Source organism: Lissotriton helveticus, chromosome 1_1 (assembly GCF_964261635.1).
Source record: "Lissotriton helveticus chromosome 1_1, aLisHel1.1, whole genome shotgun sequence".
Classification (NCBI taxonomy): domain Eukaryota; kingdom Metazoa; phylum Chordata; class Amphibia; order Caudata; family Salamandridae; genus Lissotriton; species Lissotriton helveticus.
In genome coordinates, this window is record NC_136057.1 from 1,401,218,249 (window position 1) to 1,401,236,195 (window position 17,947).

Consider the following 17,947-nt stretch of genomic DNA (forward strand, 5'->3'; position numbering starts at 1 on the left):
TCATCTCCATAATCTGCAAGTACCAGGTCTGTCTGGCCCACTGTGGTGCCACCAGTATCAGGGTCATGTTGTTCGTTCTGCACTTGCTGAGTACCTTGTGTATCAGGGGGATCGGCGGAAAAGCGTAAGCAAATGTTTTTGACCAGCTTATCCATAGGGCATTCCCCAGTGACCCTTCCCCTGGTTGCCTGGATGCGAAGTGCTGGCATTTTGCATTCTGGCGTGTTGCAAACAGGTCTATCGATGGTGTTCCCCACCTGTCGAACAGTCTCTTTGTCTCTTGGGCATTGAGCTCCCATTCGTGTGAAGCCGATATCTGTCTGCTGAGCCAGTCCTCTTCCACATTGTCCTTCCCTGGCAAATGAATCGCCAGTAGATCTATTTTTAGTGGGATGGCCCATTCCATATTTCCTGCGCTAGTTCTGACAGCGGGGCTGATTGTTCCTCCCTGCTTGTTTATGTAGTACATCGCTATTGTGTTGTCTGTCTGGATCAACACTGTTTGGTTGTACAGCTTCGTCTGGAATGCCTTTAGTGCGAGGAAAACGTTCTTTAGTTCCAGGTAATTGATGTGTTTGACCGCATCCGCTGGTGTCCACAGGCCCCTCACTGAGTTTTTTCATGTGTGCTCCCCATCCCTTCTGAGTTGCGTCTGTGGTGATGGTCACAGTTGGTGTTGGTGGTGTTAGAGGCTTCCCTTTTGTTATGTTTTCTTTGTTCCACCATGATATCTCCTCGTGCACTGTGTGCGTTATAACCACTAGGTCTTCCCAACAACCTGTAGCTTGTGACCATTGGTCCTGTAGCCACTCCTGGAGTGGTCTCACTGTCAGAGGACGCCCCTTCTGGTAGAGGCGCGCCTCCTTCAACAGTGCCAGCGTTCTCTTCTCGCTGGGGAACACCTTCTCCTGTACGGTGTTGATCTGCGCACCCAGGAAAATGTTTACTTGTTCTGAGTTCATTGAGGATTTTCCCCAGTGGATGGAGAAACCCAGGGCCATCCGTGTATCTGTCACTCGCTGTGTGTGCCATTTGCATGTCTTGTATGATCTTGCCTTTACTAGCCAGTCGTCCAGGTAAGGGTGTACGTGGATCCCTTCCCTCCTTAAGTGTGCTGCGACTGCTGCAAGGCACTTTGTAAATACCCTTGGTGCTGATTTCAGTCCGAATGCCAGTGCCATGAATTGATAGTGATCTGTGTTGATGACAAATCTTAGCAGATGTTTGTGCCTCAACAGCCGCCTCACATTCTACACACCCACCAGCCAGCTCCGATCCGCCAGCCTCGCCCTCGTCCCACGAATTCGCAGAGCCACCGCCGGAGGAAGATCCTTCTCCTACCTGGCGGCCAAGACGTGGAACTCCCTCCCCACCCACCTACTGCTGACCCAGGACCATCTCTCCTTCAGGAAACAACTCAAGACCTGGCTGTTCGAGCAGTAGCGGCTCCCCCCCTCCCAGCGCCTTGAGACCCTACCGGGTGAGTAGCGCGCTCTACAAATATGTTGATTGATGATGATTGATGCCGCCTGTTCATTGGGATGTGCAGGTAGGCATCTTTGAGGTCTATGGTGACCATGAAGTCCCCGCCTTGTATCTGTGGAAGGACCTCTTGCAGGGACGTCATTTTGAATTTGGGGGGTTTTATGTATTTGTTGAGGAACCTTAGGTCCAGGATGGGTCTCATTGTTTAATCTACCTTTGGTACCAGGAAGTACGTGGAGTACACCCCTGTGTTCCTCTCTATGGGAGGTACAGGCTCGATAGCCTCCTTCTGCAGGAGTTCTTGTGCTTCCCTTTGAAGTAGCTCTAGTTCCTTCTTTGCTAGTGCTCTTCTTTTTGGTTTTCTGTTTGGTGGTGTTTTTTCCAACTCTATGCAGTATCCGTACTGTATGGTGTTGAGAATCCATCTGTCTGTAGTTATTTTCTTCCACTCCTGGAAGAAAAGGTTCAGTCTTCCTCCCACCGGTGTTACGTGCTCTTGCATGTTTAGTCCGAGACACTCCTCTTTGTTGTATCTGTGCTCCACTTCTGGAGTTTTTGAAAGGGTGTGCACTAGTATTGTGGCAGTCACTTGGAGGTGGGTTGTTGTCCACCTCTTCTGTTGTTTCCCCGGCCATTCCCCTTCCAGCGAAAGGACTGGCCCCTCTGTTGGTATTGCCAGTGTTGTTTTTGCTGGCCTTGTTGCGTCTGGGTGTCGCCCTGGTGGAAAGTCTGGTGCGACGTTCCTGGCTGGTTTCCCCCTCTCCGTGACGGGGTTCCTCTGAATTGCAAGTCCAGTGCTGTTTTTAGGCAAGAATTTGCCACGTTCTTCTCCTCCTCTACCAGGTGCGTAGCTCTTTGCTGGTATTCTTGTGGGAGGTGTTTGACTAACTGGCCCAGGTCCTCCAGGATCTGGTGTTGGTGTCTGTTCAGCAGAGCGTTGGAATTGGCCATGCGCCAGTGCGTTGCGGCATTCCTCTCGATCTTTCTCCCTGTCCGGTCCATCCTTCTGCTCTCCTTGTCTGGGGGTGGTCCTGACGTTGTCGGGACATTGGCCCTTTTCCTTGCTGTTGCCGCAATGATGGAGTCTGCAGTGACCATTCCCTGGATGTAGGGTGGGTCCTTGGGGGAGTGCTTGTACTTCCTGGGTGTGACGGGTTTACAAGTCGCAGGCTTTTTGAAGGCCTCTCTCCCTTGTCCTTCGATGCTTTCGAGCATTGGCAGGTACTGGCTCCTAGTTTGTATTGGGAGCAGTGTTTCCACGAGGAAATCCGCCTTCGGCTGCTCCTCCTCGAGTTTTACTTTGAACGCTGCTGCTGCGTTCTGGACTACTTCATTGTAAAAGTCCAATGTCGTCGGGCGGCGAGGGCCTTGCCGGATATGTGTCCACTTCCTCTTCTGGACTCTCGGCTTTGAGGTCCTGCCACTCTAGGTCCTGTGTGTCCGAGTATGACGAGCCCTGAAAAGTTCACTGGTCGTCCTCTTCCTCCTTGTAGTAGGGGGTCTCTTCTTCTCGATATTCCAGATCTTCCTGGCTTTCCGACAGTCCTTCGACCTCGAACTCCTCTTCTTCCTCGACGAACTCGACCATCGGTGGCTTTGGCTTCAATGGAATTGTATACGCTTTCATCCTTTCGTCGAAATCTTTCTTTCGCTGCAGGATGTTCTCCATCTCGGCCTCGAGTCTTCTCTTTCTTTCCATCTCGGGCAGCCTGTTCGGCGTCAATTGGTTGTGCCGGTCTCTTGGTCTGGCTTGATGGCTTCGAGACTGGTTTTGGCATCGAGACTGGTCTTGTGTCCTTCGTCGACGTCGAAGAGGTCTTCCGCGTCAAGCGTTCCTTTTCGTGGACGCTTTTCGACGACCTTGGTTGGTCCCCACTCTTCGGCGCCTGGGAGTCCTTCTGTGAGGATCCGCTGGCCCTGGGTGTTGCTGCGGACGCCGGAGCTTTCGGCGTTGGCGCTTTCGGGGTCTTGCCCTCGTTTTTTCGAGAGTCTTGGGCAGACTGTCGAAAGTCTTTCGGGCCTTTTTGGGGCGTCGAGACTCCTACCTTTTCTGAAGTCTTCGTATTCTCGGTCTCTACGACCGTGTAGCCGCCGTCTTCTTCGGCGACGTAATCCTCCTCGTCGGTCGAGAGTCCCAGGTCTCGAAGGGACGGTGGTGGGCCCTTGCCCTGCACGGCGAAGTTAGATCTTCTTTGCCTCTCTCTCACTCGAAGGTTCTTCGGCGTAAAGGCGGAGCAGGCGTTGCAGTCCCTGCTTTCGTGGTCGACCGGCAGGCAGAGGTTGAAAACTGGGTGTTGGTCTTTCTGCGCGTATTTGTGGTGGCAGTTCCGGCAGAATTTGAATGGTGTGTTGTCCATCTCTTTCGTTCAGGGAGCCCCCTGATTGCGCATTCTCTTCTGGACGTCGAAGTTCCTCAAAGATCCTCTTCCTTCGTCGTCCCCTTCGATGCTGTAGTCTCACTTAGGGCCCGATGTAGGTAAATCCCATTTACCGATTTTTAAATACCGAATCTTAACGATTCGGTATTTTAAAATCGGTAAATGGGATGTAGGTCCCAACATCTGGATTCGTTACCGAATCCTTAACAATTCTATAATTACCGATTCGGTAAATACCGAATCGGTAATGCCTATTCTTTCTTATGGGCTTTGAAGCCCATAGGAATGATTAGGCATTACCGATTCGGTATTTACCGAATCGGAAATTATAGAATTCACAAGGGTGCAGGGGGTGTCACTTTGACACCCTCTAGCACCCCCAAAACGGCCATGTGTGCAATGTGGCACACAGACATGCCCTAAGGGCACGTCTGTCTGTCACATGGCACATGTGTACATGCACAGATGTGCATGTACACAGGAATCGGTTTTTTACCATGGATTTGTATTCCATGGTAAAATACCGATTCTGTAAGCCATGTGCTGATGGAACATAGGCTACCTACATAGCATTTTCGGTAATTTTACAGAATCGTTATCATTACCGAATCGGTAAATATTACCGACTCGGTAAATTTACCGATTCGGTAATGATAACGAATCGGTAAAATTACCGAAAATGTGCCCCTACATCTCCATAGCCCTTTACCGATCGGAAACGGCCGAAAATCGGTATTTTCGGCCGATTCCGATCGGTAAAGGGCTACCTACATCTGGCCCTTAGTCTTCTTAAGTCTTTTCTTCCCAAAAACTTGGTTTTTGGCTTCTCTCTTCTCCAAATCTCTGGAGCCCTCTCGGGAACGATCCAGATCCAAAGGCGGAAAAAAGAATCTGAAGATGGCGCCCAAGGGTGGGAGCTTCCGCAGGAAGCGTGCCGACGTCACAGGAAGGACACCAAAAGGTGGGACGTCGACGCCCACCTGGGCTACGAAAAAAACAAAGAAAAGACTACGATTCCGGACCCAACCCCTAGACCGCGGAATAATGCACAGCATAGTGAATCCAGAAAGATTCACGCTGCAAAACTAATTTCCTGCATATTCTGATTGTGTTACGTGTTGTGTACGGGCAGAGTTCTAGTTTTAGATGATTTGTAAGATGATGTATAATAGTCACTGTGTGTAGAACTAAAGTGAGCATGTTGAAACCCAACCGTATGCATGCCTGTGTGGTTTTAGGTTTAAAGAACTCTGTCTAACAGGTTCCGCAAGAGGCCTTGGTATTTTTTAGTGCTGTTGTGACCTAAGCGGCCATTTAAGGGAGAAGTGAGCTGTGAAGGGTGACAGTTTTGAGAGTGCTGTTGTACTACACAGTGAAGAATTTCAATAAAAGAATGTGATAATGTGACAAACAAAAATAGAGTAAATTACAGTCTTTATTTTAAGACTGTTTTGATATTAGAAAAGGCAAAGAAACTCACGACATGCGGGCCCAACCAACTAGGGAGGGGGTTCCTTACCCATCCCTTGACCCCAAATGGCATTATTCTGGACTTCTTTGTCTCCATCTCAAAATATATGTCCGCTCAGCCCCAAGAGCATACCATCCGCAGTGCACCCAGCTCCAAGCACATGCAAAGACACCCAAGTAAACCCAACATCATGGGCAGCAAAGCACAAATGTAGCAAAACCCTGGGGGCAACCAAACCCCAGTACATCTGATCCAAATTATAGCCATCTAAACCATCACTCAACCTCAAGTGTACCCACCCCCAAGTGCATCCAACTACAATTACATTCAACCTCAAATTTACATAACCCAAAGTACACGGAACTAAAACTACATGTAATCCTAAGGGCAGGCAACCCCAAGTGCACGCAACTGAACGTACACCGAACAGGAAGTGCACCAAACCCAATTTCCACCCAACCGTAAGTGACTTCAACCTCAAATACAGCCAATCCGGGCTCCTCAATGCCTGGTCTCACCCAAACCTAAAAGTGCACCCCACCCCACGTGAACCCAACAACAATGCTGGAGCTTTAAATGGCAGAGGCATGCTCCTATGTTAAAACCAAAGTACTAACTTAAGTGGTTGTACGACTTCCCAGGAGCACTAAATAACTACAACAGTTCTAGTTTTCTATGAGTACCCACAATCAGAAAATGTACCTTCGAAGAATTTGCATCAGGTATGAAATACTGCATGCAGAAATATTGGGCAAATGTGAACATTTAATTTTCTCCACAAGGGTTCAGGGTATAGTATATAACTTGTTTGCGTAGCTTAGTATGAAGGTAGTGTGTGTTTGACCTTGAGAGATCTCTGTAATCGGTTATATGTATGGATAAAGAGTTTTCCGCTCCTTAATGGTGGGTTGGCAGCTGGGTTGCCCATTACTTGACCAGAATAAAGTGTTATCAATGTTTCACAAGCTAGGGAGGTAATGGAGGCGTAATGTTGTGTGCTTGAGGGTACGTTTGCTTGTGCTTTGCGTTTCTTTACACATTATGTTGTCATGTTATAGTACACCCATCTCTACCTCTGCCCTAGACTAAGAGCCATGGCGTAGCTACGCACCTGAAAGCGCTTGTCGTTGACGTCCTGCACTCCGCTGTAGTAGAAATTGTCGCCCAGGCCGAGAATAAAGTCTGCGCCCAAGGTGGCCACCGCCTTCCCCATCTCGCGGGCGGTCAGCATCTCACGGGCAGAGTGGTAGGGGGCGACAGGGAGTCCGCCCCAATCCCCCAGCGCCAAGAATCGTAGGGACGGTTTCCCACCAGACGCTGGGAATGGTAAGGTCCCTGGCAGGGCTGCCAGCAGCACGACCAACAGGCACACACTTCTCTCCATCTGTGGTGGGGGAGACAGCAAAGAGAAAATGGTCGTTATACGGCTCACGCAACATGCAACCACACAATGGAATGAAGAGGTATAGCAATGACTCAATTTTGAGCTCTTCTGTGTCCGGCTACTGCCTCTTAATACAAATGATTTAAACTTTTTTATTTTCATTTTATCGTATAGCAACAAAACAGTCATGTCATTACAGGTCAACATACCCCGCTTCCCAACCCTCCACCCCCCCAGCCGTACCAGTACAAACGTTATACCAGAAATCATCCCCCTCCATTCATCTAGCCTTGACTGAGTCTGTGTCTGCCACACTTCACCAAAGTAGCTTCCGCACCCCCAGAGTCTTGGTTTGGCCTTCGTCCCGCATGTTTCTTCAGGGACCCCCCTCTAGGCCCCGGTATTTCCTCCATTTACTCCACACTCTCCCAAATTTTTTGGGGCATCCCCTTGCCTTGTATGTAACCCTTTCAGCCGCCATAGACTATTTTAATACATACGCAAACCTGCTGGAGTGTCTTCAAAACGACCTCAGGCTCATTGATTTCTTAGCCAAGGTGGCTCGTGTTTTTTCCCCCGTGGTGGAGTACTCTTAGGCAAAAGTTTTGTAAGCATGGGCATTAAAAGTCAGTAAAAACTTTTAGAAATTTTGTGAAAGGGCCTCCTCCCACTCCAGTCTACAAGCCATGTTTGAAGTTTATTTTTTTAAGTGAAAAGAACTCCTTTATTGGCAAATATGTCGGAATAAACCATAGTACTAAGGCATGGCGGGTCACGTGGCCACAGGCAAGAACCAGGTCACGTGGCCAGAGAGCAAGTCACAGGACTGGATAAATACCATGTCAACAAGAGTGAGGTGAAAGGTGACTGCTAAAACTAGCACTCCCTTCGACCCATGGGTGTGGGTCATTCCGCACTAATTGCAATACTGTAAACAAGTTATTTCGAAACGTGATTTCGCCACAGTTTTGCCAAATGTACTTCTGAAGAGTGATGTGCTGGACTCCATGTCGTAAGGCAGCCATGATACCACTCCTGCTGGTGCACGGAAGGATTGAAAGAAACAGTTTACTTTCAAGGGAGACGGGTGAACGAATAATAGGCGCCTCCTTTTATTGCGAGCGATGATCTTTATTTAAATACCCGGTCATGTACTCAAATGACGCTCCGCGGGAGCCTGGTAACCGAGGCGCCGGCGGGGATACAAGCTGCCAGAAATGTCTGGGTTGTCGAGCTTGCACCTTCCAGCATTTAAATAGGAAGCTGCGTTATCTTTTAGGCAAGCCCTGTACTGCGCAACAAGATAACGGCGGTGTACAGCTTCCGGGGTGTCTCAGACCGCAGTGGAGTTTGCGTGGGCGCAGGGAGTCTAAATTGTGCTCGTTTGTGTTTCAGATATACATGTCCTCGTCAATTTGCCTTTTAACCCTGGCCCTACCCTCTTGATCACCATCACTCTATTTTTACTCTAATTCTCCTTACTCACTGTCCCTCTACTTAATCCTCCCTCCCCCCCACTGGCCAAACGCAAACCCACACCATTCATCTCCCTTTCCCCCTCCCCATTTACCTCTCACCACACCACTAACCCCTCTAGACATCATTGTCCTGCTGCGTGGCTGTAACTCCAACCCTGCCTCCAACCTGCTTTACCACTATGCCCCTTTGTTGGAACCGGCAGTGTCTGGTTGGCTGAAGAGATGCCCCCAGCCAGGCAGAACTACCTCTCCTGTCAAGGGCAGGTGATTACACTGGCTGTACAACCCGGGCTCACCCTTGGGTAGCTTGGCTCAGAGCAGACAGGCTCACTACAGAGGCAATGTGTAAAGCAAAGGCACAGCAACCCCTCATGATGAATACACTTAGCGGCACAAACAAGACTTCACGGAGGATGTTGCTTATATTTAACACACATATTCAATTATAACATGACAAAATACACTTTTGGTTATAAAACAGATTCTGAAATATTACTAGCAGGTCTAGGCCCACTTGTACTGCTACTATATCACTATTATGCAGTGTGGACAATTCCTAATCTAACCCTCCCCCGCCAATTGAGAGAGAGCACCCTTATGTCAAAAGTATACACAATGTCAAAATTATACACATACATGAAAACAGAACACTTTTTAGCAGCACCTCGAGTCGGAGCCACACAGGAAAACCCAACGTCAAAAGGTATTGTGCTTTTGGCAACAAGCAGTGTATAATGCGGCACCATCAGCCAGGGTTGTGAATCACAGGCGGTCAACACACGATCATTCCGAACTCACTACGCAGTGCGAAAGGTAACAGCCAGTCTGTACAGCATGCTCTTACCACACATACGTACTTAGCAACCTAATGCAGTGCCACTGGAACTCAGCAGGTCAATGGTTCACCCTCTGCCGACTCTGTGGCCCAAGCCTTCCTCCACCCTCTAGTTTACCCAGATTGTCTTATACCCCCAGCTGGAAGATAACCAACCCCACCCCTTGGACACTGGCCAGCACGGGGCCAAAATCGCACTGTCTGGGTCCTCGAGAAGCAGGTGGGAATATGGAACAGTTTTAATTAGGAGGTTGATGTAAACAATAGAGAGGTTAGCAGCCACTCAGGATGTTCACCCACAGGTCTCAAAGCACAAAGGAGTCATGCAGTCTCTTGGTCCGCTTCTGAACTGTCTCTGAAGTGTTTCTTCAACCCACTCAACCTCACTAGCTACCACCTGGTGTCAAGACGTCTTTGGGAGGGGCCAGGTGAGGAGAGGGCAGTAGGTACACCTCAATGAAGGCCAACAAGGTAACAACCGATGAATGGGAAGTAACACAGCGGAGCCTCTTGATAGGATGTGGCACCCAGATTGGTACACGATGATCCAGGTTGTGCCCAGGCAATCCGGGCACAGCACTCGGTGCACATTGCGACGAGTCAAACAAGAGGAGTTGCAAATTGTGCACTTCCCGGGAATGGAGGCATAATGACCGGTGCACGTTGAGATGGATTGCACCAGGCAATTCCGGTCAGACCGCGACGAGATGCAATTCCATTACTCCCAGGAAAGTAGGCCCTACGTCCTGTGCACAATGATACAGCTGCACCAAATCAGTCTGGTCACACACAAGGCGCAAGTTCAGTAGACCCACAGGAGGTAGAATGAGGCACTACTCTGGGTACACCTCCATCTCCGAGGGTCGCACCCAGTGAATCAGACACCGCACGCAATGAGAATGCAGTCGGCGTGTTGTACGAGAGAGATGCAGCACAACAGCGAAACAGGCCACGTGGAGTCCTGCAACCAGTGAATCCGCTCACCATCACCTAGATGCTTATAAGTTTCAGGGTCCCCGCAATACAGGAACCACCCATCTTAGATGCACGCACAATTTCTGAGGCTCCGCACTGGAAAATCCGATCTCCAGACAAGTCTTAGTTCCACGCTTGCACCACGGTACCAGTTGAGATTCAGTAGCAGAGGTGGGCACTTGAGAGAGTACCGCTCTCCAGATGTCACCGGTTGATGGTGTACAACCCTTGCAGAAGATCTTTGATGACCCTGGTATTTCTGAGAGAACCGGAGGCCCGCGGTCGGGCCCTGGAAGAGCACACTTCAAGGCACCACACTTCAGCAGGTCCTCGGCCCTGGCCAGCCCTATTAGGACAGTTATCTTCCATGTGCACAACAGAATCCTCTGACAATGTGCACAGCGCAGTCCAGGTTCTCCAGCCCCACGTCCCTGAAAGCATAGCTCACCCTTTGCTGAAGGATGGTACCCGTAGTTATAATGAAAGGAGTCCTTAATGTTTAGGGTGGTTTAGGAATTGTCCGTTGAACCACAGATGTCTCCCGTAATTTGTAGGCCTGTCTGCCTTGGGGGTGTGGAATGCAGATCTTAATGTTTAGTGGGCCATGATCCGGCCCCTAGAGGCTAAGTGCCACAACCTCTATCTTCAATCTATCCCATTTAAGCCTAAAATGGTAGAGGTCTCCCCCTCCCATCGGATGCCCATCCCACGGGAGCAGCAGACTAATGGGGAATACATAGATGTGCTCCTCCGCCCCTGATGTCCACTAGAGCCAGACACCACAGCCCCCCAGACTCTTGGAGCATAGAAATGTCCATATTCCATAAGTGGCATTTCTAAGCGAGTCATGCTAACACCGATTTTTCCAATGGAAAGGATTTGGCACTGCAAGTCCTTTGATATGAAACATCATGAAGCTGCTCCACTGCAATCCACTACGGCAGTCCAAACTAGTGTCGACCACTTCATCATGTTAATCGATGGGAAGCGCAGGCCTCATAGTTAGTGAAAACACGCATATGTATTCCTCACAAACTGGGCACATGCGTGCTACTGCGCACAACGACCTGCGATGGCATGAGCGACACAGTTACAAGCACCCGTGGTGCAGATTTGCCTGCCTGAGTCTGGACACGGGTTTAATACACGTGTCTTTACACATGCACAAGCCTGCATTGGCAGGCGGCACACACAATCATGGGCACTATAGGTGCATGTACTCAGCGGCCTACAATGGCATACTGCCCAGGAGTTTACTCACGATGGCTACCAGTGCGCACCTACCAGTCTGCAATGACAGATCGCCCCATGTTTCAGAACATGGAATCAGTGCCACTTCCCAACATGGATAGGAAGGGTGTGCGTGCTTTCATGCTGCAAGGAGAGGCCAGCTATATGGATTACATAGGCCCTAGCACCTTTGGTACAGAGGCATGCTCAGCACTCTGCTCGGACCCGCTGGACATGGATTCAAACCCTTTCGGGCGCAAGTGCGCACTCCCGGCCAGCGACGGCAGGCCGGGCACTTTGCCGCTGGCACCATGGATGCAAGTGTGCAGACATAGGCCCGCACAAGCAAACCTAACCCGGGGGTTAGAACATCGGGTATGCGGGTATACGTTCATCAGCCTGCGATGGCAGGCCGGGCACCTGTCAAAAATGCCATAGGTGCTATAGCGCATCCTCCAGCCTGCTACTGCAGGCGGGACACATATCCAAAACAACACCAGGGCCTGTGTATACTTAGTTCTACATTGGCAGCCCAGGCTATGTTCTGGAACAGGGTGTCAGCGCCTGTACCTAATCTGTGTAGGAAGGCGCACACACTTCCACGCCGTCTTGACAGTGAGGATGTGCGCAGGGCCCTGAGGAGCTCCAGAGAATTGGCAACACCCCCGGAGTATCTATGAGTAGAGCTGATATCTAAGGCGGGGGAAGATTCATTTCGGTTGGTTCTCACTACCTGGGCATGGTACACCCATATGCGCCCACCAGCCTTCAGCCTCCCACCACTCCAGGTGCCCTTCTAGGCTTCCCCCGTGGGGGTGCCCTCATGATATGGGACAACCCTTTCGGGGTTGGCTGAGGTGCAAGTGATGCCAACCTAGGCTGGGCACAATGGCGCCCCACAGGTCTGTTATGGCAGATTTGAGATAGGGTTGATGGCTAACCAGTGGGTGGCACACTTAGTGCTATGTCCCACTACTAGCCAGTGCCATACCCGCCCCGGGTATGTTGTGTACCGGTTTACAAGGCACACAGAGGTATGGCACGCAGAACCTATTGTATAAGCACTCTCAGCACAGTGTGGACGAGGCAGGTGCACATTCCCTCTGCTGTACAGGGAGAAGGAGGCCAGATTGCTATGGCTATGAAGAAAGTCAGTAAAGACTGGGAGGAAAAATAGAAAAGTTTTGTGGCAATTTTCCTATAGGAGTCCAAGACCAACACCCTTTATCACCCACCCACTACTCTTTGGCCCGCACACCCCTACCACGGTCAGATCTGTACGGTAGCAAGCCTGTGAGACAAGCTCGCCGGCCACAAACTCCCAGTGTCTATAAGGCTAACTGTGGGGCGATCCAGCAGTTAGGGTCTTATTTCTATTTTATATCTGCATTACATTGGATTGTGAGGGTATCCATGTTATGTCACCTGGGTAGTGTGATGTAACTGGATTCTGTAATGGAATGAAAGGGTTGCTGGGGTAATCGGTCCAGTACTTGGCAGTTGGTGGCGTTGAAGGGTACTGTGCTGTGATGAATAAACCTTCTTCCTAAAATCATCAATTGGTCTCAGCGTAAACTTTACAAGTGGCAACGAGCTGGAGCAACACTGGATACCCCTTACACAGCACAGGAGCGGTGTTTTCTCCTACAGAACCCATGGATTTCATATATTTCTGTTCGTGGTTTGAAATACTACAAGGATTGACAAGGACCTTAGATGCTGATAGCACCATTGTGGTATCATACTGTGTCGAGCAATAGGACTGTTTGCTTTGTGTCTAATGCGAGCAGTCAGAGAAGTGGATGAATGGATAAGTTACTTACCTGTAATCCTAGTTCTCTTCCAGGGGTATCCTCATCAAAGTCATAAGCACTGAATATTCCCGCCCATGTGCGGGACCCCGGAAACAATATAAAAATATATATGTAAAAAACACATATATCTCGCTCCACATATATGTATGTACATATATTATTTTTCTCACACCAATGCAGCTCCATAACTGAGGCTAAAACAATGTAAACACATATACATGCACTGCAATTAGCAAGGAAGCAAAAGAAAAAAACACATTAGATCAAATAACCTTTGAACTTTGTGTTTTAATGAGTAGCCCACTCATAAATCCTGAAAATTGCTTGTAAATAGACATTGTTAGCCCTCAGGCTGCAATGCAAAACAATAGCATAGAAAATGAAACCATTTTCAACCAAAAAACTGGCACCGTGCCTTTAAGGCAGCCATGACCCCAGGCTTCCCATCATGCCTCAGGGGTGACAGTTAGGTCAGTTGTTCTTTGCATAACCCTGAAGACAGGGCTCAACCACAAGATTGAAATAGTAACAAATCTCATTTACCTGGGGAGGCGGGTGGGTTGCTTATGACTTTGAAGAGGATACCCCTGGAAGAGAACTAGGATTACAGGTAAGTAACTTATCCTTCTCTTCCAGGGGATCCTCATCAATAGTCATAAGCACTGAATAGAATAGCAAGCCCAACAACCACCTGCAGGTAAATGAGAAGTATATGACCCAACCAAGTCATGACAGCCAAATAATTCAGCTGATAAACAGATTCCTCAGTGAGGCCTGGCCCACCTGGGTATCTGCTCTAGTGTCAGAATCAAGACAGTAATGTCTGGTAAATGTATGGACAGACATCCAGGTCGCCGCTTTACAGATCTCAGACATGGGCACATCATGTAGGTAAGCCGCCGTGGCCGCTCTACCTCTAGTGGAATGCGCCTTAGGAGTAAACCCCAAAGGTTTTTGCGCCAATTGGTAAGCAAGCTTGATACACGAAACGATCCACCTGGAAATGGAACGTTTCGATGCTGCATGGCCAGTTCTGATCGATCCATAGTTAATAAACAATTGATCAGAATGTCGGATAGACTTGGACCTGTCTAGATAGAACTTTAAAACCCTCTTCAGATCCAAAGAGTGTAACGCCCTCTCAGCTGGAGTAGAGGGATGAGGAAAGAAAGTGGGTAAAGAGATAGACTGATTGACATGAAAATCTGACACCACTTTCGGCAGGAAAGAAGGGTGCGTTCTGAGCACCATTCTGTTCAAATGAAAGACTGTATACGGTTCTTTAGTACACAGGGTCTGAATTTCGCTCACCCTACGGGCTGACGTAATCGCTACCAAAAAAGCCGCTTTCCAGGAAATATGCTGCAAAGTAGCTTTATGAATGGGCTCAAAAGGTGGGCCCATCAACTTTGATAGGACTAGGTTCAGCTCCCAGGGAGGAGAAGGAGGCCTTACAGGAGGGTATACCTTTTTCAGACCTTGCAGGAAATCTTTTACTGCTGGCAACTGAAAAAAAGAAGTTTGTGAAGGTGATCGCATATAAGCAGTTATAGCGGCTAAATGCACCTTAATGGAGTTAAACTTCAAACCTGCTTTAGCAAGATACAATAGGTATGGAAGAACTGCCTCTTCCTGACTTCACCGGATTATGACCATTCTGCACGCACCACATATAGAACCTCTTCCACTTGCATGCGCAAGAATGTCTCGTGGAAGGACGTCGTGCTTCTCTCAGAATGGACATGCAGTCTTGTGGCAGTCCTAGATGGCCGTACTGAATGACCTCAGGAGCCATGCTGCCAAGTTCAGTGATGGAAGGTTGGGATGGTGAATCCTCCCGTTCATCTTCGATAACAGGTCCGGTCTGCATGGAAGCCTCTTGTGAGGAGACACTGACAGGTGAAGGAGGTCTGTGTACCACCATTGCCTCGGCCAGTCGGGGGCAATCAGGATCATTGTTGTGCATGAGTGATTCAGCTTGCTCACCACCTTCGGGATCAAAGGAAGGGGTGGAAAGGCGTACACAAATTCCCCTGACCAATCAATCAAAAGAGCATTCCCCTTCGTTCCTGGTCGATAGAACCTCGAGGCAAAGCTTGGGCATTTGCTGTTTACGTCGTCCGCGAAGAGATCTATGGAAAGACGACCCCAAGCCTGGAAAACGTCGTCTAGTACTTCGTCGTTGAGAACCCAGTCCTCTCTGTCCTCGAAGTGTCGACTTAGTGCGTCCGCCCTCTCGTTTTGCTCTCCTGGGAGGTGGACTGCTTGAACAGACAACTTGCGAGCCAGAAGCCAATGCCAGATGCCCTGAGCTTCTAGTGACAGAGTCCTTGAGCGGGTTCTTCCCTGCTTTTTTAAATAGTACATAGTGGTGGTGTTGTCCGTTTGCACTAGCACCACCTCTGTCTGAATCGAGGGAAGGAACGCTTTGAGAGCCAGGTGGTCTGCTCTCAACTCCAGCAAGTTGATGTGGTAGGTGCTTTCTTTTGACGACCAAAGACCTTGCACCTGAAGAGGGCCCATGTGCGCCCCCCAGCCTTGCAATGATGCGTCTGTGATGAAAGTTTGCGTAGGAGGAGATTGATGGAAGAGAACTCCCACTTGCATGTTTTCCTTCTTCGTCCACCACGGAATGGAAGCTCGTGCTACCTCCGACAAAGTGATCTGATCGTCCCATCGATCTGATTGGCGGTCCCATTTGTCCTCCAGATCCTGCTGAAGAGGACGCATCCGAAGTCTGGCGTTCGGTACCAAAAATATGCAGGAAGCCATCGACCCCAAGAGGGAGGCTATCTTTCGCACTTTCTGAGCTCTGTGGCGAAGAACTTGCTGGCACTTGAGCGCTATTGAAAACTGTCTCTCCTCCGAAGGAAACACTTTTCCTACCTCGGAGTCTAGCAGAGCTCCTAGGAAGTGAATCTTCTGAGTGGGATGGGAGACCGACTTCGTGAAGTTGACATGCAGGCCTAGACGTTGACAAAGTTCTATGCATGTCTGGAATTGATTCCGTACATTGTCTGGAGTTGGACCTTTCAACAGCCAATCGTCTAAGTATGGGTATACGAAGACTCCCCTGCGGCGCAGAGCTGCCGCCACCACTGCGACACACTTTGTGAATACTCTGGGGGCCGACTTCAACCCAAAAGGAAGGACTTTGAACTGGTAGTGAGAGGTCCACACCCGGAACCGAAGGAATCTTCTGTGATCTGGTCGTATCGGGACATGAAAATATGCGTCTTGAAGGTCCACCGAACACATCCAATCCCCCTTCCTGAGATGTGGATATATTTGATGGAGCGCCAACATGCGGAATTTTTCTTTTCGTACATGTAGATTGAGTGTTCTCAAGTCCAGAATAGGTCTGTTGTCTGCCTTCTGTCCCTTTTTTCTGACCAGAAAATACCTCGAGTATACTCCTTTCCCCCTTTGAGCCACCGGAACCCTCTCGATGGCTGATTTCTCGAGGAGTGTCGCTACTTCTTTCTTTAACATTTGTAGCTGGTGGGTTGACGTTGACATCGGAGGAACGGGTGGAGGTAGACGATGGAAACGAAGACAGTACCCATTCTGCAGCGTAGACAACACCCATTGATCTTTTGTAATGGCCTGCCACTCTGTTCTGTGATGTGCAATGCTTCCCCCCACTGGAGTGGGCAACGGCGCTGGGGAAAGTGAAGACTCATTGCTTCTGCTGAGACTTATTGAAGTTGTTGCCTTGGCGCTGATTCCCATTTCCTTTGGAATTGCGCTTGCCTTTGTACTGTGATTTCTGTTGGCCTTGCTGGTTCTGGCCCTTCTGCCATTGAGGGGTTTGAACCCTCTGCTTCGAAGTTCCCTTGTTGTCCGAACGGAACTTCTTCCTAAATTCCTTTTTCTTTTCAAGCCCCACGGCTTTGAGGGTGTCCAACTCAGTCTTCATACGCTGCATCTCCTCATCCGCACTCGCACCAAAGAGAGACGAGCCCGAAAAAGGGAGATTTAGAATCCTGGCTTGAGCCTCGGGTTTTAATGCCGTAAGGCGCAACCATGAGGATCTCCTCACTGTGATTCCATGCGCATAACCATGCGCTGCCAGCGTTGCCCCATCTGCCGCCGCTCCTATAATCTGATTGGAGACTTGACTGCCCTCCAACAGAACCTCCTCAAAGTCCTTTCTATCCTCCTGAGGAAGTTTTTCAGAAAATCTCTGAAGTGAGTCCCACAGAGATCTATCATATCTGCCGAGCAGCGCTTCCGCATTGGAGACTTTGAGGAAAGAAGCTGAGGTGTTACAAACTCTTCTCCCCCAGGAATCTTGCACCTTGCTGTCCTTATCCAGAGGCACCGTGGATGAGGAAGCTACCGCATTGGATTTTCTAGCCGCCGCAATGATTACTGAATCAGGCGGGGGATCAGATTTGAGGAACAGAGGATCCTCATCAGGAGGACGATACTTCTTGAGAATCCTCGCTGGGACGGACTTCACCGTTGCCGGCGTCAGGAAGACTTCATTTACTGGGTCCATTATACCCGGGACCATCGGCAACAAAGGTTTGGGTGCCGTTCTGTGCTGTAGGGTTTCAAATATGACTGTTGTCTTGATCTGTGGAGCAGTCATAGGCACTCCTAGCTTCAGGGCTCCCCTGCCCAAGATATCCTGGAATGAAAAAATATCCTCAGTTGGAGATATCCTTGAGCGTGGACTGTTCGTCAAGGTCGGAGAGTAATCCCTGTGAGAGCGGGTCCTCGAAGAACTTGAAGAACTACGAGTCCTCCTGGACCTAGATCGTCTACTTGAGCGCGTTCTAGAGTGCGATCGGTCCCTGCGACGAGATCCTCTCTTACTTGAGTGCCTAGAACGTGAACGTTCCTTACGGCGATGAGGCTGGTCTCGATATGCTTTCAGCCGATCAGCTGT

At 49.5% G+C, this 17,947-nt stretch overlaps 1 protein-coding gene across 6 annotated transcripts in view; it reads right to left on the reverse strand.

Annotated features, from left to right (window-relative positions):
• The window catches only part of ACP5 (acid phosphatase 5, tartrate resistant), a 589,255-nt gene that overhangs the window by 55,141 nt on the left and 516,167 nt on the right, over nucleotides 1-17,947 (reverse strand). For all 6 annotated transcript variants that reach the window (XM_078684666.1, XM_078684647.1, XM_078684662.1 and 3 more), the window contains one exon: nucleotides 6,446-6,718. In XM_078684666.1, the coding sequence (XP_078540792.1) occupies nucleotides 6,446-6,718 (273 nt within the window). The remainder of the gene's footprint in view (nucleotides 1-6,445; nucleotides 6,719-17,947) is intronic.